The sequence below is a fragment of the Drosophila biarmipes genome, chromosome X (genome assembly GCF_025231255.1).
Source record: "Drosophila biarmipes strain raj3 chromosome X, RU_DBia_V1.1, whole genome shotgun sequence".
NCBI lineage: Eukaryota > Metazoa > Arthropoda > Insecta > Diptera > Drosophilidae > Drosophila > Drosophila biarmipes.
Genome location: NC_066611.1, coordinates 1,181,860 through 1,206,270, shown reverse-complemented (window position 1 = coordinate 1,206,270; position 24,411 = coordinate 1,181,860). Strand labels below are relative to the sequence as shown.

Sequence of the window (24,411 nt, the reverse complement as noted above, 5' to 3'; positions counted from 1 at the left end):
TGCCTTAAAGTTGCACTTGCAGGGAACTCGATTTCGCCAATTGTGTCTTGTTCATTTCAGAATGGCGTCGTAATTATAAAGGAGAAAAAAAAGTGTGCTCTCAGGTATGGCTATGTAGGCGAATGTATAAATGGGACGATCCCACTTCTGAAGTTGTTGACGCAGGTTTTATATTTTATTTCTATTCGTAAGTTTTATTTCAATTCAATTTTGTTCTGAGCTCAGCTTTTACACGTGTGTTTCCAATCGTCTATCTTAATCAAGTGTCCCTACTCTGATCTTTACACAGTCCTCAGCTCCTACTTATTTCTAAGCGCGGAATATTATTATCATTAAATAGTCATATCTTATATACAGCTTCTAATATACTGCTAACAATATATATATATATATATAAATATAAATATATATAAATATAAATTTATATAAATATAAATATATATAAATATATATAAATATAAATATATATATGAATATAAATATATATATGAATATAAATATATTAAAATATAAATATATAAAAATATAAATATATATAAATATATATATAAATATAAATATAAATATATATAAATATAATTATATATAAATATAATTATATATAAATATAAATATATATAAATATAAATATATATAAATATAAATATATATAAATATAAATATATATAACGCAGACGCAACAGTGCACAGTGCACAAGAAGACAATCAAAACTATATTTCTATTACCGGGAAACCATTCAATCATTTTTCTCGACAGATTGAATTGATTAAAGGAAACGAAGATTTGACAGAAGTGACACACTATTTTCAAAAATTAAAAATTAAAATTATTTATAAAGAAATGTCAGAAACTTCAGCGAAAGAAATAATTAAAGAGTAAGGTACATAATACCAAAAAGAGTCCATTTTATTTCCATGACGACTCAGATTTGGTTATATTCCAAAAAGCTTATGAAGAAATTATAAGTGCAAATCATTTAACGAAATTAGTGAGATGTACAACAAATCTTGAGGATATTCTGACGTACACAGACTTTAAAGAAAAAATTTTAAAACGACACAAAGATCTTTTACACCCAGGAATTGAGAAAACTTCCAAATGGTTCAGGAAAAATATTATTTCCCTGACTATCAAAAATTAATTCAAAATATAATAAATGAATGTGAAATTTTTAATATTGCCAAAACAACATAGAAATACTAAAATGACATTTGAAATTACCCCAGAAATTTAGAATTCAGGGAAAATTTGTTATGGATTTTTATATGGTAGGCAACCAACAGTTTTTATCATGAATAGATGTATATTCTAAACTTGCTACTTTAGTGGAAGTAACAGGTAGAGATTGGTTAGAAGCCAAAAGAGCAATTATGAAAGTATTCAATGAAATGGGAGAACCCCAAGAAATTAAAGCAGACAAAGATTCAGCATTTATGTGCGTAGCTTAACATAATTGGTTAAACTCAGAAGGAGTTCAAATTCAAATAACAACTAGTAAAAATGGTATTTCAGATATAGAAAGATTCCATAAAACAGTAAATGAAAAGTTAAGAATCATAGGAAGTGAATCAGATATTGAGAATAGATATACCGAATTCGAAGTAATCCTTTATATTTACAATCATAAAACCAAACATAATGCCACAAATCAGACACCAGCTGATATTTTTATGTATGCAGGAACACCAGATTACGACACACAAATGAAGAAACCAACAGGGGAAGAAATATAGTACATTATAAAACAAAATTTAAAAAGAAAAAGAAAATTTATAAAAGCAAATATGATAATAATTCCAGGCCAACGGAAGGAAACGAACGGACCAATGAAACCAATAATTTTTTCTATTATATTAGCAACTGACAATCGGACAAAGTATTGAGATAAAGGCTCAGAATGGATACCTCATATTTAAAACAGGATCAGTAGAAATCCCAACTAATTACGAATACCATTATTTAAGTGTAAATATAACGAAAACCGAACCAACATTTGAAAACCTTTTGAAACAAGCCGAAGAATTCAATGATGTCATTCAAATCCGATATTTAGTAGAAAAACTTAGAAGAAAAATTAATGAAATTAAAATAGCTAAGCGCAGTAAAAGAGGTTTATTTAACAGTGTAGATGAAATGGAACAGAAAATTAATAATTTAATAGACACTAGTGCTCAGAATACTGTTTAAATATGATCATAGATGTTATAAACAATGGAATTGAAATAATTTACAACCTTAAGGAAAAAGGAGAAAGAGATCAACAGGTCAGCGTATTAATATTCAATTTGCAACATTTCACCGAATATGTAGAAGACATAGAACTAGGAATGCAAATGACAAGGTTAGGGTTATTCAATCCAAAATTGCTAAAACATGATTATTTGAAAAATATTAACCCTGAAAAATTGTTAAAATCAAAACTTCTAATTGGCTCAAAACTGACACAAATGAAATTTTGATTATTTCCCATACCCTTCTGAGATAATCAAATCTCCTGTTTTTGAAATTATTCCTTATTCCGACGAAATCAATAATATTCTAACAGAAAATATATTTGAAAAATATTTCCTTTATCAAGATAAAGTATTTAATAAAGAAACAGAGAAATTAGTATCTGACGAATGCATAATTAGACAAGAAAATGCACTAAAACTTATAAAAATTTCCAAATTAATTATGTTGAACCCAATATTTTATTGACATGGAACATCCCTAAAACATTGCTAAATCAAAATTGCATTAATAAGGAAATTTCTATTGTCGGAAGTAATATCGTTAAAATCCTTAATTGTTCACTTAATCTTTCAAACTCAATGTTAGATTACACACAGAGCGTTTATATAAGTAATAATATAACCAAATTGGAACCATTGTCATATGTCCAAACAAAAGAAATAATTGAAGCACATACAAGATATTATAATGCATTTCAAACAATTACTTTAACAACTTTTGTAATCATTATTATAAGCATTTTATTGTATTTATGGTATACATTTAAGAACATACCAAGAAAACTTATTGTAAAATATGTAAAATCAAATGAAGAACCACCACAGAATACAGAAGTTGTAAACGATCTACCTAAAAAGGTAGAGAAAAACATTATGTTATATCCAAGATTATCCGCCTGAGGACAGGCTAAATTCAACGGATGGGGGAGTGACATATCCATAGTTCGACGTACTCCTATGCACATGTCTACACACCCACACATACACACATTCACCCTCGAGACACCCTTTAAGAAATAATAATCAAGTCACCCTCTAAGCAATAAGAATGCAAATTTAATTGTAAACAAGCCAATGGAAATTTACCAAGCTATAAACAAGCCACAGGAAAATTACCATGAATTATTACCAGCTTGTAGACTAAACAATTAGAACGAGCCGCTGTTCAGACTATCGGCACGTTCCCACAATTCAGGATACTCAGATTTCGGGACCCAAGTCTGGAATCTAACGTCCAAAGTTAGGGAGTCACTCAATAGCAACAAAAGCCACTCACAAAAAGCTCTAAATGAAGTAGGAGTTAGGGAGCGATTTCAGTTTGAGATTTGTCAATAGCAAGTCGGTGTTCTCAAATATAAAAATTGTAACCAGCTTAAGAATAAGAAATTAAATATATATAACACATATATATATATATATATATATATTTATTTATATATATATTTATTTATATATATATTTATATTTTAGGATGATTATGTTGGGAGAAAACTATTACCCTTTTCCAGGTGGCCCAGAGACTCAGTCAGGATAGAAAATGATAAGATTTCTAACGGTGGTTGCCGTAGTTCTTTTGCGCAGAACTTGTGTTCCTTATTCGCTGAATGACAAAACTGAACTGGCCTAAGGCTAACAAAAATTGGATATCATAGCGGCCACGCAAATATGCTGTGTTAGCCGGCTATGCACGGGCATAATAAACAAGGAAGAACGTAATAGTCGAGTGCCTCGACTACCAGATACCCGTTAGCCAGCTTAAGGGAGCAAAACAGCTATAAGCAGCAGTATATGTTATGTGGGCGGCAGACAGATTTAAGCGGTTTGGCCGTTTGTGGGCACGCTGAAACAAACTTGCGCTGCGTAGGAAGCCCAGGAATCAGCATGCCAAGTATAAATATTCTAGCTCTTATAGTTTCCGAGATCTCAGCGTTCATACGGACGGACATGGCTAGATCGACTCGGCTAGTGATCCCGATCAAGAATATATATACTTTATGGGGACGGAAACGCTTTCTTTTACCTGATACATACATTCCGACGAATCTAGTATACCCTTTTACTCTACGAGTAACGGGTAGAAAAATTTTGGAAATTTAACCACCTAGGGATTCGAATATTTTCAAAATATAGTACACTTTCTTTGTAAGAATTCCAGTCTTTATTATCTTCCATAGATAACTCCTAATCCCAATCGCTTTTATTTATCCAAAGTTTTTTTAATAAAAAGTTTTCCTATAATAGTCACCAGAGCCATCTAGAGATCATATATTTTGGATAGTGTCGATATTACAAACCTTCAATTTGTTAGTTAACACTTTCACTTTCCATAATATTAATTACCTCATTGTCACCATTGTCTTCCACCGTTTTTTTTACTTCCGAATTGTTGGAAATCCATTTTTTCAAGTTAAATACAAATTTTAGTAGTTCGTTAGATATTCATGTAATTAAACTTTGTGCATACTTCATAGAATGCGCTCCAAACATTAGGTCATCCATATAGAAATCATTCCGTATTACCTCACTAATTTCTCTGTTTTGGCATTTATCTGCTATATTCACCAGGACTCTGGTGTCCAAATATTGTAAGTTTGGTTTATTAGCTAGTTTTGTAGAATTTCTTCATAAAATATAGCTATTTTTATTTTTATTTGGTAATACATTTTTTCGTTATCCGCAGAGACAACATATTCCCAGTTTCACCACATCTTAATGATATTCAAACTATCTCTTTGAACTCGTAAGTCAATCTAATCTATATCGGTCAAGCTTTTCTGATAAGTAGTTTTGGCCGAATAATAAGAACTACTCTGGTAAGGCTGGAATCTCATAGAACTGCCTGATGTGGTTAAAAATATTTGCCTTAATTTTTTCCCGCTTCTTAGACCGCGTTTGATTTGTCAAAAATACCTCTCTATATAAAAATTGTAGTATAAGTAAATGATGGCTAGTGAGCGTGCGGTATAAGTGTTTTCCTTTAATGTTGCCAAGCGCACCAATTTGCTTAAACTGTAATAACGTTAAGCTGTATAAAAAATGTATTTTATTTGTATGTCATTCGCGTAATTCGAAAATAAAATTCCAGGACAAAATAAAAATTAAGACAAAACGCTATAGTCGATGCCATCGACTGGTTGTTCAACACCCCCAACGGCATCCTTTCTTAATAACTTTTGGAATTTTGGACGGTCCGATTTCAACTTTTTGCTTTGAAGATAGATATTGATAGTCAAATCAAAATTATATTTACACTTTTAAAAAATGTTCAATAACACAGGTATGCATTCAAAAAGTCATTTTTAGTGTCCCACGATATTTTGATCCTCCATCCCCTACAGGTTCCGCGGTAAAGCGAAGAATACAAATAGCAATGATTGACCACATATGAAGATATGTTTTAGAAACTTGATGTACACTTTCTCTGTTGAAAGAAGGTCTTTCACTAAATACTCTTATTTCCTTATCTGCTGCCATGTTTTGTCAAATTTAAAAATTTAAATGGCGCTTTCAAATATAACAAATATTACAGACTAATGTCCCCACAAAAAATATTCAAATAAATTTTGTTATGTTGTGGATTTTTAATTTTGTTATCCCGAAGACGATATAAATGAAAATAAAACAACGAAGAATGCTATAGTCGAGTGCCCCGACTATCAGATACCCGTTACTCAGCTTAAGGGAGCAAATGGGAAATGGAGATATATAACCAGCAAAGCGATATTTTAGGGCGCCACCTAACAGCTATTTCTGTAGATGTTATGTGGGCGACAGACAAATTTAGGCGCTTAAGCCGTTTGTGGGCGTTAGAGTGGGCGTGGCACATTCTTTTAGGTCAGTTAAAATCGTAATCCTATCATAATAACTGAAGGCGCTACAGATTTTCGCGGATTGTAGGCGTTAGAGTGGGCGTGGCTCTAACAAACTTGCGCTGCGCATGAAGCCCAAGAATACGCATGACAAGTATGAATATTCTAGCTCCTACAGTTTCCGAGGTCTCAGCGTTCATACGGACAGACGGCCATGGCTAGATCGACTCGGCTAGTGATCCTGATCAAGAATATATATACTTAATGGGGCACCTGTTACATACTTTCCGACGAATCTAGTATTCCCTTTTACTCTACGAGTAACGGGTATAAAAAGGAGGTTCCGTGACGTAGGAGGGAGACCAGTGCGGAGGAGCAAGATCGTGCTCTCTATAATTCGGTGGTCAGTAGAGCTGGGTTCTTCGCCCCTGCAGTTTAGTTCTAGCTCAACCGTATGTTTTTACTTCGACTTGACCTTTTTTCTGTTTGCCCTTGTTGTGTAGAGTGGTGTTGAGGAAAAGATTAAAAATTAAAAAAGAGAAAAGGAAAAAAAGCAAAAAAAGCAAAGCAAAGAATACCGGCATTCAATGCTAACTTATTCGTCTATTTTTTGGACTTTTGGCTCCTGCACGTGACGTATCGCGCTAACCTCCTCATATTTTGAAATAAAAAGAACGCATTTTGAGGGGTCGGTATATTTAAACGATCACCTTATCATCATAATAGTATGCTGAAGGAATTCAGAAGGGCTCTCCCAACGGCTTAATGGTCAGCTCGTGCACTTGGACATGTGGGGGAGTGGCCAGGGCGTACATAATGCCCGCGGCGATGTCGTCCGGCTTCAGCATCGGCAACGTATCGTAGCCAGCGGGCAGAATCTCCGTGTCGGTCACACCTGGAGTGATGCTCTGAAAAACAAAAGAACAATTGAGAGCTCATTGCTTGAATATATTCGTAAAGGCGTTTTTCTGTACAGAATTTGTAAACTTAACTCAAAGACTTAAAAATTAAATTGGTATTTGCTACACGTAGTACTCTTCCTCGTACGCCTTCCAAAATACCTTACTTCCCTTACTATACACTACCACTTTCAGTCTTAGCCACCATATTCACGTCCTAGCTGGGTCTGTATTCAAAGGTAATGCAAATTTCGTTCTTCTATAAATATCGAGAGTGCCACCAAAAGTTCGTTATATGGTAACTTAACCGAAAGATATTAAAAACACGCATCAATTCGATTGTTACAGTGGCATATAGTCGTCCGATTAATATACTCGTACATGTTTCCACCAAAAAAATTATTTTTCTAAATTGGTAAATTGAATTGGAAATTCTTAAATTAAAATACTCGTCCTAAATATTGAATAAATTGTCATAGAAAATATTTTTAGCGTTTAATTTTTCTAAAATGCCAAATTTTTCTGTTATTAAAGTCGAATTATTGCGAAAATACGCTATTAATATTTTCTCATACTTAGGGCAAAAACGTTATTTTATAGAACAAATAGTTATTTAAAGTCTTTAAATTAGAAAATTGGTGACCAAGCTGTCGAGTGCGTTGAACTTTCGAAATCATCCAAATGGCGCGAGTTCAAGCCCACGAAGAGCCGTTTATTTTAAAGTTGTCCGATGTTTATTAAATTGAAGTCGAAATTCATGAAAATTAAAAAAAAAATGTTATTTCCAATTTTAGAAGGTTGTATGTTTAAAATTTCACCAAAGATATAATTTTTTTATATTTTCCACCTAATTTTCCGAACGTTTCTATGGCAGCTATATGATCGGAAAACTATATCGTATAGCTCCGTTCCTATGGGAGCTATCGGGGAAAAAATTTTTAAAAAATTATAATTTCGGTGTTTTTTGACATAAAAATTTCTAGGCTTGGAAAGAACATTTTTTAAATAGTTCTGCCTTTCGAATTAAATTTTATCAAAATTGGACGACTATATCATATATCTGTCATAGGAACGATCGGATAATTGGTGGGAAATAATATGAAACAATTTATAAATTTTTGTATTTTTAAGAATTTCGAATTCAATTTAATAAAATTATCAAATATTTTTAACAACTGCAAGAGTATACAAACTTCGGCTTGCCGAAGTTAAATTCCTTTCTGGTTTTATCTAATGGGTGAATAAAACCATATTTTGTTTTTCAGTGAGAATATATCTTACACCCTTTCAAATTGAGATATGAGCCGTTGCAGCTGTAGTGCTCTCGACTGCGAACACATCGGTCGTGAGTTCGATTGTCGCAGTTACCACGGTAAGTAAGTTTTTTGATTCCTTACATGTGTTTATTTTTCTGATTCTGTTTATTGACTACTTTCAGTTCTTTTAACTCTAATTAGCAGTTTACCAAAATGCGTTGAGCGAACGAGAATAATAACGCTTGCGCTCTACCCACTCAAATTATATTAAGAAAAGGGCACTAAGTTAAGTAATGAAAAAGTAATGGTGCACAAACCGAACAGAACTGTGGCACCCCCGGTTTTGAGTCTAGAACACAAGATTTAACTGAGACGGATAGGTGTTGTCAATACCTATCGATCGGACAAGCCCACTCTAACGCCAACAAGCCGCTGTTCTCCCTTTACCTTACCTAAATTCTGAATACCTTGTGATTTGTACTGACCGTGACCTTGATCTTGGTCTTGAATCCGCGCAGCTCCTGTCGCAGAACCTCTAGCATGGCCGTAATCCCGTGCTTGGTGATCGGATACATGTTGAGCAACTGCAACTCGTCCCCTGGTGGATTGATAATGGTCCGTCCCGTCAGGCTGTTGATGAGAACCACATGACCAGCCACCTCGCGGTGCTTCATCGAGCGGAAGGCGAGCCGGGTGCAGACGATCACGCCCATTAGGTTTACGTTTAGGACCTGCTGCAGTTGTTCCAGCTCTAGGGTGAGCAGCTGTCCAGGGTTCAGACAGCCGGCATTGTTCACAAGAATGTCACAGCCGCCGAGCTGCTCCTCGACCCAGTTGAAGGCGGCCGCAACCGAGTCCAGATCTCCAACATCACAGTGAATGGCATGCAGGCGGGGCTGCAGCTCCGGGGGCAGCTGCTCCTTAATGGCCTCCATGCGGTCCACCCGCCTGGCCAGACCGACTACGATAACCCCTGCACTTACCAGCTGACGGGCCACGGCAGCTCCGATCCCGGAACTAGCACCTGTGACCACCGCAACGCGATCCTGCCAACGTTCCATCGCAGTTCCCGCTACTGGAACTTTGAAAACCAAGATCGCCTTGGGTGCTGTTTTTCTAAGTATATTCTGTTCAACACTTATCCGCCAAGCTGCTCTCCTCCAAACTGATTCGGAACTTGGCCCACACAGGCCCTATATATACCCCAAGTCATCGGCCAAATTTGGCCGTGCAAATAAAATATTTAGAATCGACCGCCCCAGCGCGCATTTCACATGTGATCTGAATAATTGAGTAGAGTGTTGAATCTATGGCGCAAGCCTTGGGGTAATTAAGACGGTAGAAGCCTGGGAAACTTCCGTATAATAAATCAGTTGAACGGGGAAACGTGGTTAAAAGAAAAGGTACGTATCACTTTGTATGTCTCAAAACTATGAATAAGTGCAAACGTGTACACATTTATTCCACAATATCTTTAAGATACGTACTATTTATTACTTTTTACTGAATCATCGTATTTAAGATGTATATTTCTTAAGTGTCAAATAATAAATGATTAAGAGCTTTAAAGAACGAAGAATAAAAATGTTCTTAATTAGAATATAATTATATAATGCAAACTACATTAATCAAAATGTATTTATATTTATGTTGTTTTTTTTTTTCCACTTTTCACCCAAAACATAAACAAATTCAAAGTGCAAATATGGGAACTTCTTTAATTTTCTGATGAGTTGTGGAAATCTAGTTGGTGCATTGCCAAATTATTCATTCTGAAAACTAGTACAAGGTTATTACACAATGCTCTGAAATATTAAGTGGGCGAAGTGGAGCACTGCAGCGTCGTCCTAAAAGGGTTCGCCCATCGGCTTGATGGTCAGCTCGTGCACCTGGACGTGTGGGGGCGTGTCCAGAACATACATGATGGCATTGGCCACATCCTCCGCCCGCAGCATGGGCAGTCTTTTGTAAGCCAGAGGTACCAGCTCTGTGTCCACCAGTCCCGGACTAATGCTCTGTAAAAGAGTGTAGTTTAGTCAGCCTGTTAAGTCAGCTTGGCTCACTCTAAACGTCTTAAGTACCAGAGCCATAAACATACCCACACGGCAAGCCCATAAAATAGGCGGACATTTTAATGTAGTAATAAATCGCTTATTCAATAGTTTACAAGGGAAAGGCTCAAAGCCGCCCGATTATAGTTGCCGATAGAGTTGGATGCCTAGATTACAAGCAGGTGGACTTGAAGCCAAAAAAATTGACTTAATTTGATGGAATATGAACTAGGTGGTGGCCTGAGAAATCACAGACTTATTTTATGTCCATTATGACCAAGGTCATATAGTCTAACATATAGTCCATAATGTGAAACATTTTAACATTTAGATTTTCATCAACGGAAATGTGTCAGCTCGCGGTTATTTGATTCTGGAGAATTACTTACAATTTGACGCCCACAAACCGCCCAAAACTGTTGCTCGCGGATATGTCTTGCTTATCTTCTTGTGTATCCACATCTTTCTTTTGTTCCTTGAGCTACTAACGAGTATCTAATAGTCGAGGCACTCGACTATAGCGTTCTTCCTGTTTAAAATTAAATTGTCCTTGTCTCTCAGTGTTTTTATTTAAGTATCGAGTTGTGGCCAGCCAATACAGCTAATGAGTTTTAATACACAACTATGGTATTACCCTATAGCTACATTGAGATATAAAAATGTATTTAAAAAAATTATAGTTTTTAAAATTTCTATGTGAGCTATACGATATAGTTGTCCGGTCCTCCTTGTTCCGACTGAGAGACGGAAAAACAGACAGATGGACATAGGTAGATCAACTTGTCTAGTGATTCTGATCAAGAATATATTTAATTCTTACCGAAGTCATTATATCCCCTTCAGGGGTGTAATAATAATAAACAAGAAAGGAAGTTAACTTCGGAAAGCCGAAGTTTGTATACCCTTGCAGTTATAAAAAATAATCAATAATTTTATTAAATTGAATTCGAAATTCTTAAAAATATAAAAATTTATATTCCCAATATTATAAGATAACAAGTCAAAAAGCCACAAAGCTATAATTTGTTTTAAATTATTTTCCACCAATTATCCGATCGTTCCTATAACAGCTATATGATATAGTCGTCAGATTTTAACAAAATTTAATTCGAAATTCAGAAATAATGTTATTTTCAAGCTTATAAGGTTATATGTTAGAAAACACCAAAGATATAGATTTGATTTCATGTTATTTCCAAGCGTAGGTTATAAATTAAAAAACACCGAAGATATAATTTTTCAATATTATTTTACCACTAATTTTCCGATTGTTCCTATGGGAGCTATATGATATAGTCGTCCGATTTTGATAAAATTCGAAATTCAGAGCTAATTTAAAAATGTTATATCCTAGCTTATAAAGGTATATGTTAAAAAACACCAAAGATATAATTTCTTTTTAATTTTTTCCCCGATAGTTCCTATGGGAGCTATAAGATATAGTTGTCCGATCCGGCTGGTTTCGACTTATAAGTGAAAGTTTCAGCCCGACAGCTTTAAAACTGAGAGACTAGTTTGCGTAGAAACGGACGGACAGACGGACATCCTTCACTGCGTTGCAAACTATTAAAATAAAAATAATATGCAACGTTAAAACTACATAATAACTACAAAGATTAAGCTTTTCAAATTTGCTATATGTTAGACACTCGCTAGACAGCCCCAGGCGCAAAGAAAACAGTAGTGTATTGTGTAGCTACCCTGCAATCGATACGCCTTTCAACTAGTTTGATATTCTAGCAAAAGAACTGCTGCCTGGCTGGCGTCTATGAAGTGCCTGCTCTTCCCGGGTTGATTTTGCACGAGATCAAGAGGGGTCAGCGATCAACGTACTGACAGACGACCGATCAAGAATAAGGTAAGGTAAGCTATGGTTCGGTCTTTTCAAGCGGCTTGTTAACACCGTTTTTTGTTATCTGACTCACAAAGGCATTACTTTGCCTTATAGTACATCGATGACGTCGATGGTCTGAGGGAGGTTATTGACACCTGTGCAGAATACGGTTTCGAACTGAATGTAAAAAACGCATTTTTATACCGAAAATCGTAATACCTATTGACCACATATGAATACTGACACTGGGTCCAATTCAAAAATGTTCCTTTTAAATTTAAATTAAATTAAATTAAATTTTTAATTTCCTTATTTGGAAGTAGATTCTGTAAAAAAATCGTCACCCATATGCCCTTAATTAGGTGTCCATGTGACCCTAATGAATGTCATTAATCTATGATACGAAATTCATGAAATTGACCCTAATATACCCTTTAGCACTTGGAAAAAATTTCAGATGATTTTACACAAAAGAATTTAAGTCAATCGGATGACTACAACTATACTACTACTACTATACTATACAACTATATATGACTATACATTGCAAACAGAGGGTACTTTTTTAATTCGGACTTGTTATTTCGGGGGTCAGAAGATAACTCTCCCGCTCAGGTAGACCTCTGGTTAGGATAAGACCAGAATAAGATTTTATGTTAGTTCCCAGGGAAAAAGGCAATCTTCTCATCAATACCGCGATTGACTTAAAAAAATGTGTGGGCGTGACACGCCCACAACCTTAAAAAACCGTAGATATTACGGCTTATAACTTTTAAACCATCAGAGCTAGAATTGGGATTTAAGACTTAGATTCCTTAGTTTCACACGCAGCGCAACCACAAACCGGTGGTAGTTTGTCACGCCCAGCCTTACAGCCCGGAACGGTAGCGCCAACAGTTTTCATGATTAAAAAAAATCAACAAAGTAGAGGTATTGCTCTCGCCAATACCTACCGATTGACCTGATAAAAGGGTACCACTGCCTCACTAACGCCCATTTTTCTGCCTTCCACATTGCCGTATATTGAAATCGCGGATAGGTGGCGCTTTACTAACTCGCTCTGCTGCTCGTATATCTCCATCTCTCTTGCTACCTTTGGCAGAGTAACGGGTATCTGATAGTCGGCACTCGACTGAAGCGTTCTTCATTGTTTTTTTTTGTCAAAAGATTAAGCTTTCGAATGCAAGCAAACACGTTCATTTTTTGAGCTAATGACGAAGTGGCAGCGCGGAAATAAATAAAAGATATTTTTTTATGTACCCACCGTGACCTTGACCTGCGTCTTAAAGTCCCGCATCTCCTGGCGCAAGATCTCGGTGAGGGCGGTAACCGCGTGCTTCGTTGCCGGGTACATGTTGAGCTCCTGTTGGCTTCCAGGCAGCGGGTTGAAGATGTAGTGGCCCACGATGCTGTTAACGAGCACCACATGACCGGGGCTGTGCCGCTTCTTTATCGATTCGAAAGCCCGCTGAGTGCAGTGGACCACGCCCATGACATTCGTCTGCAGCACCTGCTGCACAGTGTCCAACGGCATGGTCAACAGCTGTCCGCCGGACAGCTTTCCGGCGTTATTAATCAGAATGTCCACGCCGCCCAGTTCCCGCTGCACTGCGTCGAAAGCGTCATTCACGGATACAGTGTCCGTGACATCGCATTGTCGGATGTGCAGCTGCGATCGCCGGTCCTCAGGCACTTCCTGTTGCAGTTGCCTTAAACGATCCAGGCGCCGGGCCAGGGCCACTACCACCACGCCGGCCGAGATCAGTTTTCGAGCGACCTCCGCACCAATCCCGGAACTGGCGCCGGTCACCACTGCCACTCGATTTTGCCAACGTTCCATGACGACGACTCAAAGCCTAGTGAAATCTTCGACGCCGCCAAGTCCATCGAAAGCTTCGGATGATGGGTGGCCGGGTTTTGTTTCCACACAGGCCGAAAATCTCATTAAAAGCTAATATATTTTTATTTTTCCTATTTTGTCTCAAAAAGTAATTACAAAAACATAGTAATAGCGTATTACAATTAAAAGTTGTAGTTTGATCAAAACATTATATTTCTTCGCAACAATGTGAGAATTCTTACGTCCTCATCTGAGTTCAAATTGTTAAAAAATAAATAATGACAACGTTAAATCAGTTTATCGTAGTTGGAAGGTAAGTAAAAGTTTTTAGCCCCTTCCGTGTCGATCTAGCCACTCCCAGATAAAAATGGGTCTAGACCCAAAAAATAATTTAATTTTGTAAAATTTCTACTACTGATTCCTTAAATGGTATGGTCTTAATAACTTAAAAAGCGAGCTTGCTTCTAGCTCGATTATATAAAATCGTCTCGATACCAAGAAGAACAAGCGAGAAGACTAAGAAGAACCGTCCATTGTACAACTGGAAACAAAAAGTTAAATTGTAATGCTTATCTCAACAATCTAGTTTCAAGAACGATTAAAATAATTGTCATTTACATGTTGTCATTTATGGGTATGCATTTAATTGAACCCAAATTGTAAATTAAGAACAAACCAAAAAAGGAGGCCGTCTGTTACTAATGTGTAACAAGTAAAATGATACGCTATACTACAGAGTATACATATCAGTATTCGAGATCAGGATCACTAGGCGAGTAGAACTAGCCCTGTCCGTCTGTCCGTCCGCAGATTCTTGAGGTTCCTGCGCGGCGCACTTACTCGTAAGTTCAAGTAACTGGTAAGCGATTTTTAAGAATGCTGTAAGCTATTTTCTTTCCCTGAATCCTCCATTGCTTGGTCATTGATATCATATAGGACAGGTATTTTAAGGATAGTTACAGGGTCAATGCCTAAAACTACTTTATTTTTAATAAGCCATCACTTGTATAATATTTTCTTACGTGCATAAACATATCGAATAGCGATTTCACGAGGCCAAACCCGCCAAACCGCAAATCGAAACTGTCCGAATACATATAGACTAAACCGCACATCAATCTCAGGCGTTCGCACCGGTAAGAGATTTTCCAGTTTAAAATCTGATAAGAAGGAATTGAAAAACGGGTTTGAAGTTTTGTTTACCCATTTACATTTTAAAAACGCCCTTATAAGTAAATTAAAAGAAGCAAGCCAGGCACTACCATTAAATAAATTTGCAATGGCCAGACATGGATGTTTAATTATTAATCCGTCCTCCACGGACTTGCGATAACGCGAGGACTCTTCAGAGCTATTATGCATTTTGATAACTAAATTAAAGTCATGTGAAGAGGTGTCCGTAATAAAACATTGACGGGACGTATTCGCAAGTGCGTCGCAGCTGCAAGCCGGCCGACAAAGCAAAATGGAAAGCACAAGAAAAACAACAGACTCGACAGCTGCACAAAAGTTTTCCTTTGAAATATAAATAAAATTCGATTTGAGGCGCATTTCACAGCCCGAAACTCAAACAAGGCGGGCTTTGAAAAAGGGACCAGGGACGGGATGGTGAAAATGTTCGGGGGTGTTTCCGGGCTGTGTGCCACATACGCAAGTAAATGTCGGCATTAGTTAACAAATGCCATAGGGAAACTGGCGGGCACTTCGCCTTAGTCGAGTGCTTCGTGCACCTCAAAAATTTGGAAACAAAATTAAAAAAATGCCCTTCCCAATTATATTTGTACACACACTTCACAATTTATATTTATATTGAAGCGGCCTAAAAGATGGCGGTGGTAATTTATTACCCTTAGATAAAATATTGTTTTTACTTTCACAAAACTCGCACGAAAAATGTGAACTATGCCCCACCGAGAGTTATACATACATATGTGATTTTTTGCTGTGAAATGATTTCTGGTGCTGCGATTCCCAGCCAGCTCTGTCCCATGGGCACACGTGCTATTTGCTCACGTGTTTATGGAAATTGATTTCGAGGAGGAGGAGCGTCAGCCCAGGCGACGTTTATTTGCAGACCCAGGACGAGCGTAGGAAAGGCAAGAAAAATGCGCATGAAAATTTCCCTGATTACGTATTTGCGAAGTAGCAGGCATCAAACAAGACGAAGAGGGTCTCAAACTTTTCGGCAAACAAGAACCTATTAGTCGTATTAGACGCGGCAGACTTCTCCCTCAGCCGGAGTCTGGAATCTGGCGACTCCCCTCACTGGCTCCGTACCAGAGGTCAGAGTTCAGTGCTAAGCACCTGCATAGCACGTGGAAACTGGAGGTGTGGATCGGGATTTCATCCCAGTCAGGCATGCCACTATGGAGAGCTGTCCGAACTAAGCAAACAATCGCTAAGGCCGGAAATTTTGAAATTTTGCTATACAATTCCGTATCCATTTATACTATTATAAGTGTTTTCCATAATTACGAATTGCCCTTAACGATTAGCTGTAGGCAAATGCAGACTTCTCGTTCGCTGTCAAAATGAAAAGATTTCTAAAAAAATCCTATATATCTTAGTAATTGTAATTTTAATGGTAGAATTAAACTTTTACCTTCATTTTGTACATTCGTCACGCTTTAATATTAAAATGTACAGCTAAACACATACATATTGAATAGCAGCGTGCGTTAAAAAATTAAGGCATTTTACTCATTCAGTAGGTCGTATAATCGCATTATCGTCGTGGATATCAGAACTTTTGTGTGCTGTAGGTGCGATCATCATCACCTATCGATCGGTGTATCGATCGTTGTGATCAATGTGGACGGAAGTCCACGTAGTGGCGAATGAGCACCAGGGAGAAAAGGAGGTGTGCCGCAGCTGTTGGGGCAGGTGGGGACGACACCAGTTATTAGCCTAGTTTTATTCTTATCAAGAACACGCGTCAATTGACTACTTTCCTGTTTTAACCCTTGTTGAATCTATTTTTGATTTTAGGGTGTTGGGGACTTTACGGGTGCATCTTTGTTTTACGGTTTTTGGAAAACCTCGCTAGTTTGGCAAGAAATTAAGCAACCAATGCTAGAGAGTAGTGTTTTAAGTCCCTGTAAAAAAGTTTAACTTTGATCACGCTGCGTTTACAGAAATTACCCAAATATAATAAATTTAAAGGTATAGTTAAACGTTTTTTAAACCACAGTTCGACTATTTTCTCAAATCTGTTTCAACCTATTGACTCTTAATTTCAACTTGATCGACTTTTGATTTTTGAAAAAATTACGGTTTTGTAGATTTTAAGCGATAATCATTATACCCTCTGCAAGGGTATATCCAGTACACAGAGAAAAGAGGGTTTTTAAAAAAGGCATTCGTTTGAAAAAGGCATTCTAAAATAAAGAGTTTAAAAAAACTGCTGTCGAATACTTCGAATTTTAAAGTACTTTGTGAGTACAAATATTTTCAAAAGTCATACAAATAATTTTACAATGCCTCAGTAAAATGTATCTTAAATCAAACTTTTCGCCTATATTTTGTAGAATTACTCGTTTCGAACTTTAATAATAAAATTGGGAAATTTAAACACAAAAATATTTTTTAATTTATTGTTTTCTGGAACTTCGAATTTCGAGAGCATTGACGACAATGCTAATGGCCGTAAGGGAAATCGTCTATAATAAAAATGTTTTTAGCCTTCACACCTACAGGAGTCAGACATATAATTGCACAAATTAATTAAATTAAATTAAGCCAAATGATAGAACAAGAAGCCCTATTATATATTTGTTTCCCTTTTCCCTCTAGTTCTGCCGTTTACCTTCGCGAAGTTTCGGTAGTCATGCAAAAGTATCCGTTAGTAAGCATGCGGCCTGAAGGTAGTGTTGTGTATTTTTAAAACCTGTCTTGATAAATACTCCACACATTTTTTTATTACAGAGATTTAATATGGAAAAGGCTTCAAACGTTTCGGTTGATAACTTAAGTAAACTCCTTTAAAGGGATAAAGAATATTGAATTTAATTAATTTGTGCTTGAAGAGATTGCAGAAGACGCCCGAGAAAATCGCCCTGCCGTAATTGCCGGGCACTTAAACGCCTGGGCTACGGAGTGGGGCTCCCCCAAACAAATGCGAGAGGAAGGGCGCTACTGGAGAGCTTCGCCGCACTTGAGCTAGTACTGCTGAACTCTGGAACAAACCCGACTTCTTCCAGAGCCGGCACAAGTTCCATCATTGAGCTCACATTTGTGAGTGCTGGTTTGGCCTCGGGCTCCAGCTGGGAGGTTAGTGACGCCAATATGGGAAGTGATCCTCAATTGTTTCAATCTCTTTGCTAAAAATATTATTTTAAAAATTAAAAATAAAAATTTTACCTGTTTTAATGAATATATACTTTTTTAAATCAAAAACGAATGTTTTTAAAACTTTAATGCAAAACATTTTAAAATTAAAGACAAAACATTTTCTCTCTGTGTATGAAAAACACCTCGTGCTTACTTTAATGCCAAATACCTTGCAACACTAATTTTATTATAAAATTTCTTATTAAATATTTTTTAAGGAGAACATTTGGAAGTTGGGCATGCAAAACAAAAAATTTTTTGTAATAAATTAATTTTTAAAAATAAAAACAAGTGGTGGGTCGATCTTCCGATATCTTACTAAACATACTTTATTTCTATTCCTAGAATAAATGTTTTTATAATTAGATACGGGATACAGAAACCGAGTGGGCGTGGCCTTGCCAACGGAAATATACATTATGATTTAAATGCTATTTCAAATGATCATATGAGTATTACAGCAACAGTGAATAGATTCTTCCCTCTTAATGGATGTTTAGAACAAAAACATCTGACCATCGTACCACCAAAAAGCAAAAGCTGTGATATCGACTTTATCAACTTAAAGATTACTTTTGTGTTTGTCCTTACTACACAGAGAAAATAAAATACCAAAACTGTTCACCAATCGGGTATTTTTGCTTATCATTATTGCTCCCTCATGTTCCCATATCATATTCATATTTTCGAACATGACAAATCGATATTTTCGAACATATCAACACGGTATTCTTCGTGCCAGATTTGAATGCGCACATATAAATATAAAATGGTATTTTTAGTACTGATATGCTTTCTTAACCAACGAATATGATTTCATGTAAAACTAGTATTTAGATTAACATTTTTGGAAAGTCAATATTATTCAGTTTCGTTTTTTATACCCTTGCAGAGGTTTCAGCCAGAAGTTTGCAACGCAGTGAAGGAAACGTTTCCGCCACCCCATAAAGTATATATATTCTTGATCAGCGTCACAAGACGAGTCGATCTAGCCATGTCCGTCTATCCGTCCGTCTGTCCGTCCGTCTGTCCGTCCGTCTGTCCGTTTCTACGCAAACTAGTCTTTCAGTTTTAAAGTATCGGGCTGAAACTTTCCCAAAGGTCTTCTTTCTATTGCGCGTAGTATATAAGTCGGAACCAGCCGGATCGGACAACTATATCTTATAGCTCCCATAGGAACTATCGGGGAAAAAATTTTAAAAAAATTATATCTTTGGTGTTTTTTAACATATACCTTTCTAAGCTTGTATATAACACTTTTAAATTAGCTCTGAATTTGGAATTAAATTTTATCAAAATCGGACGACTATATCATATAGCCCCCATAGAAACAATCGGAAAAATAGTGGTAAAATAATATTGAAAAATGTTATCTTCGGTTTTTTTTTAACTTATAACCTCCTACGCTTGGAAACAACAATTTTTATTTGGTTTTAAATTTCGAATTAAATTTTATCAAAATCGGACGACTCATCATATAGCTGTCATAGGAACGATCGGATAATTGGTCGGAAATAATTAGAAACAAACTATAGCTTTGGGGCTTTTTGAGATATCTTCTTATAATATTGGGAATATACATTTTTATATTTTTAAGAATTTCGAATTCAAGTTAATAAAATTATTGCTTATTTTTTATAACTTTCTTCTTGTTTTTATTAAAATTTTACTTTAATCATATTCCGGATTAAATTTAAAAACAAGAAAGGAAGTTAACAGCTATACGTCAGAGCCGTCCGATTTTTATTAAATTGAATTCGAAATTCTTAAGAATATATAAAATGAAATTCCCAATATTAAAAGATAATATGTCAAAAAACACAGACGCTCTAATTTGTTTTCAGTTTGAGTCCTTCTCGGCATAGTGGCCATAGTTTGGCGAGCGCAGTGTGTAGTCCAGCCACTAAGAAGTGTCCAAGTAATAAGTGAATGAGAATCGGAACAAAATCAAGCGAATACAAGTGAACATGAGATACTAACCATTTGCAAAACGATGAACAACACAAGTGTTTGACTTCTTTATAAAAACTTTTCGACGGATGTCGGAGTGACCGCGGCAATTCAACCGAAAAATATATTTGATGCTGCACTTACCATAAGTACACAAAAACGACAAGGGCCCTGTCATGCTTTTTTCAAACACTTCGGTGTTACGTTTGATATAAAACACATATCAAATTGATGGCAGTTCATTGCAATATCAACACTTTTAATTGATTTGCATATGTTTCGTAACATGTTAACATGAAATAACTGACATGATTATTTTGCCTCTTTCCTTCTCGAAACACCTTAAAGATTTGAAAGAGTCTCTCGGCTTTGTTGCATACCAACAGCCCCTTTCCCAGCTACTTTGATTTCGTAATGCATTCGTTTGGCCTCTTCAATAGAGGCGACAGAAACAGCTGCTCCTGGAGCTCCTGCTCCCGATCCGTGGGTGCCTGCTGCCCTGCTGCCATGCTGCCCTGCTGCCCTGTGCATGCTGTTGCGTCTTCTGCTGCTGCTCCTGCTGCCGCTGGCTGTAATTCAAATTTGCAGTTTTCTATGCTAATTCGCCTTATATCGCCGGGAAGATGGCGGTGCCCTCGGATCTGGCCGCAGAAAGTGTGCTGGTAATTTATGCGGCCCCTGCATATGTGTAGTCCCTCGAAGAGGGGTGTGCGCAATTCAAATTCGAATAAGGAATAAGGAATACAGAACGGGGAAAGCGAAGTTCTGAGTCCAAGGGACCAACAGGCGACAATGTGCCGGAAAACACGAGACATTTGCATTTTGCCTGACCCTTGAAGGCGGCGCCAGCTGCCTCCATTATGCCAATTTGTCTTGGCCATCCCCCTCCCAGCCACCCCCTGGCATAATTATGTAAGCAACCGGCGGGGACTCCCCTCGCCTCTCTCCGGCTGTTGCTTTCGGCGTTTAAGCCGCTTCCGTTTTATGGTCGGGAAGGTGGGCTTCAGGTGGGCTTCAGGTGGGCTTCAGGTGGGCTTCAGGTGGGCTTCAGGTGGTGTGTGTGGCGAGCCCTCCGCTGAAGGGGCCACCGCTTGGTGAGCCGGCCGGTATGACCAACCTTAAAAGTGCATTGTTGTCCTGACGGACGTCGAGCGGCATGGAACTTCGTGATTGATTAGATTTTAATGCGTATTGAAATTTATTATTTTGTTGGCTAGCTCCGTGATTAGCCGTGTCCGCGGCTGCCAACTGGGAGACCGGACATCCTCTTTCAGTTTCAGTTTACCATGGCTCTTTTCGCAGACTCGACTTGGCCAGGGTCCAGCGCTGCGCCGAATGCGATCACAAACAACGCTACGATGGGTTACAACATATTCTTTTACATTTGCACAAGGCTGTGTAAATTGTGGCGCTGTGATAAATTATCAAATTTGGTTCAAATGGTATATATAATTAGACAACTTTATTAAGCAACAAAGCGATTTATGCCAATTTTACCAACTTCTTAAGCTTTGTCGCGCTAGAAAAGTTGGGGAGCCAGTGCCATGTATCTTTAATGACCCAGCCGCGCTCATCACAGCTCGCTAGAAATAGTATTGGGCCCGAACACAATTTATTCACTTAAAACACATTTTTGGAAAGGAAGCTAGGCTGTAGCGGAAGTCCAAGAATGCCTCCGTGTAAGCTACACCGATAATCATAATAGCATTAAAACTAATTTATTTACCTTTGCGTTGAGAAAAAACGGAAAGGGGTTATTCAATTTGAAAATCTGCCCTCCGTCGATAGTCGAGTTGCATAGAGTGCAAGCCGAAGGATTTTATTTGCACTTCCTTGGCAGATTGCAGTCAATCCTTGAGACTTGCCAGCTCCGATTTTTACACATTTTATTCGAAATTCCGAAATATTAAAAGAACGATATTAAGTTTACTTCCTGCACAACAGGTGAGTTATTAAGCTTCTTCAAATTGGCATACATATGCATTTCAACGCTTCGAAGTTACTGGCTTACTATCACTTTGCTGTCGGCGAATTTTCCCCACGTGTCTGAGGGCTGAATCAATTGAGTCGGAAGTTCACTTGCTAGGCTGAAACAGGAGCTAGCAAGGAAAAGGTGGGAGCGTGTACTCCGTTTGAATGACTCAGAAGCAGTTGGTCAGCACTCAAAAACTAGTCACGTCAGCCATCTCCACCGAAGATTCCCAAAAAGAAGCAGCTCCCAGCACACAACACAGCGAAGAAGTTGAACACAATATTTTATGAGGACTTCTTGGCCCAGTCTCGTCCTGCACATGTGTGCACTGATTGCAGCAGTCTGGATTTGGTATTCCGGATCCCTCACCCTAAATCCATGATAAATGACCCCAACGTGCGGCCAAAAACTGCAGGCAGTCGGGGGATGGTGTATCAAATTATGAAGAAATAATAATACAATTTTGCAAAAAGACATCCTACAACTGTTGATGATAAATGAAGCAAAGGGCAGGCGTACATCGGGTCGCCGAGCTTGTAAACTTCTCTTCATACCCGTTGCTCGTACAGTAAGTGGATACCCTAGATTCGTCGGAAAGTCTGTAACAGGTGGAAGGATCGTTTCCGACCCTTTAAAGTATTTATATTCTTAACCGGGATCATTTCGGAATCGATATACACTCATAAAATTAAATTCAAATCGTCCTAAAATGAATACAAACATTTTTTTATATTTTTGGCAAAATCGTCATACTTCTAAACCAGAAAGTGAAATAGCCGTTGAAACCATCAATAGAAAATCGCCCTTAAATGTCGTGAGTTCGATCCCACGAAGAGTAAACAAACTTCCGAGCAAAAGTAAAACAGAAAGGAAGTTAACTTCGGCAAGCCGAAGTTTGTATACTCTTGCAGTTATAAAAAATAATCAATTATTTTATTAAATTGAATTCGAAATTCTTAAAAATTATAAAAATGTATATTCCCAATATTATAAGAAGGTATCTCAAAAAGCCCCAAAGCTATAATTTGTTTCACATTATTTCCTACTAATTATCCGATCGTTCCTATGACAGCTTTATGATATAGTTGTCCGATTTTAATAAAATGTAATTCGAAATTCAGAACTAATTAAGAAATGTTATTTTCAAGCTTATAAGGTTATATGCTAAAAAGCACCAAAGCTATAATTTGTTATATATTATTTTCCCACCAATTTTCCGATCGTTCCTATGACAGCTGTATGATATAGTCGTCCGATTTTGATAAAATTAAAAAATGTTATTTCCAAGCGTAGGAGGTTATATGTTAGAGAACACCTAAGATATAATTTTTCGTATTATTTTACCACTAATTTTCCTATCGTTCATATGGCAGCTATATGATATAGTCGTCCGATTTTGATAAAATTTAATACAAAATTCAGAAATTTAATAGAAATTCAGAATTTAAAAATGTTATATCCAAGCTTCGAAAGGTATATATTAAAAAACACGAAGGATATAATTTTTTTAAATTTTTTCCCCGATAGTTCCTATGGGAGCTATAAGATATAGTTGTCCGATCCGACTTATATACTACCTGCAATACAAAGAAGACTTTTGGGAAAGTTTCAGCCCGATAGCTTTAAAACTGAAAGACTAGTTTGCGTAGAAACGGACGGACAGACGGACATGGCTAGATCGACTATATATACTTTATGGGGTCGGAAACGTCTCCTTCACTGCGTTGCAAGCTTCTGACTGAAATCATTATACCCTCTGCAAGGGTATTAACACTTTCTATATTTTTTACATTCGGCACGCTTCATTAAAATCAAACAATTAAGCAATTGCATATTGAATTTCAGCGCATGTTGAATTTCAGAAAAAAGTTTTTTTTCGAACTAAAAAAAAACGGTAGACAATAATTTTGTTTTAAAGGCGTACATAGTATTTAAATAAAAGCTTTCTAACGACGTATATCTTAAGCCTGTAGCTTCACAAGTTACGGGTGTACAAAATAAATGTATTTATAGCTGTTTTTCTCCAAACGAGCTAGTTTTTATACCCGTTACCCGTAGGTAACAGGTAGAAGGAAGCGTCTCCGACCCCATAGAAAATATATATTATTGATCAGGATCGATAGCCGAGTCTATCTAGCCATGTCCGTCTGTCCGTCCGTCCGTATGAACGAATGAAACTATAAAAGCTAGAACAGTCAAACTTGGCATGCAGATTCCTGAGCTTCCTGCGCAGCGC

General features: G+C 37.0%; 2 protein-coding genes across 2 annotated transcripts; both read right to left on the bottom strand.

Moving 5' to 3' along the window:
* Positions 1–6,723: 6,723 nt before the first annotated feature.
* LOC108027135 (farnesol dehydrogenase) lies at positions 6,724–9,356 on the bottom strand. The gene is made up of 2 exons (XM_017098356.3): positions 8,685–9,356; positions 6,724–6,952 (listed from the first exon to the last, which is right to left on the bottom strand). The coding sequence occupies exons 1-2, from the start codon at positions 9,258–9,260 to the stop codon at positions 6,785–6,787; spliced, it is 744 nt and encodes a 247-aa protein (XP_016953845.1). The 5' UTR covers positions 9,261–9,356; the 3' UTR covers positions 6,724–6,784.
* Positions 9,357–9,897: 541 nt separating this feature from the next.
* Positions 9,898–13,927, bottom strand: LOC108027124 (farnesol dehydrogenase). Its single transcript, XM_017098345.3, has 2 exons — positions 13,349–13,927; positions 9,898–10,214 (listed from the first exon to the last, which is right to left on the bottom strand). Exons 1-2 carry the CDS (start codon positions 13,922–13,924, stop codon positions 10,047–10,049), a joined length of 744 nt encoding a protein of 247 aa, XP_016953834.1. The 5' UTR covers positions 13,925–13,927; the 3' UTR covers positions 9,898–10,046.
* Positions 13,928–24,411: the final 10,484 nt, after the last annotated feature.

Coding starts and splice junctions, on each gene's coding strand:
- LOC108027124 (XM_017098345.3), bottom strand. CDS start 13,924: ATGGAACGTTGGCAAAATCGAGTGGCAGTGGTGACCGGCGCCAGTTCC. Junction 10,215..13,348: donor AGACGCAGGTCAAGGTCACG/GTGGGTACATAA, acceptor ACTCTTTTACAG/AGCATTAGTCCGGGACTGGT.
- LOC108027135 (XM_017098356.3), bottom strand. CDS start 9,260: ATGGAACGTTGGCAGGATCGCGTTGCGGTGGTCACAGGTGCTAGTTCC. Junction 6,953..8,684: donor AGACCAAGATCAAGGTCACG/GTCAGTACAAAT, acceptor TTTGTTTTTCAG/AGCATCACTCCAGGTGTGAC.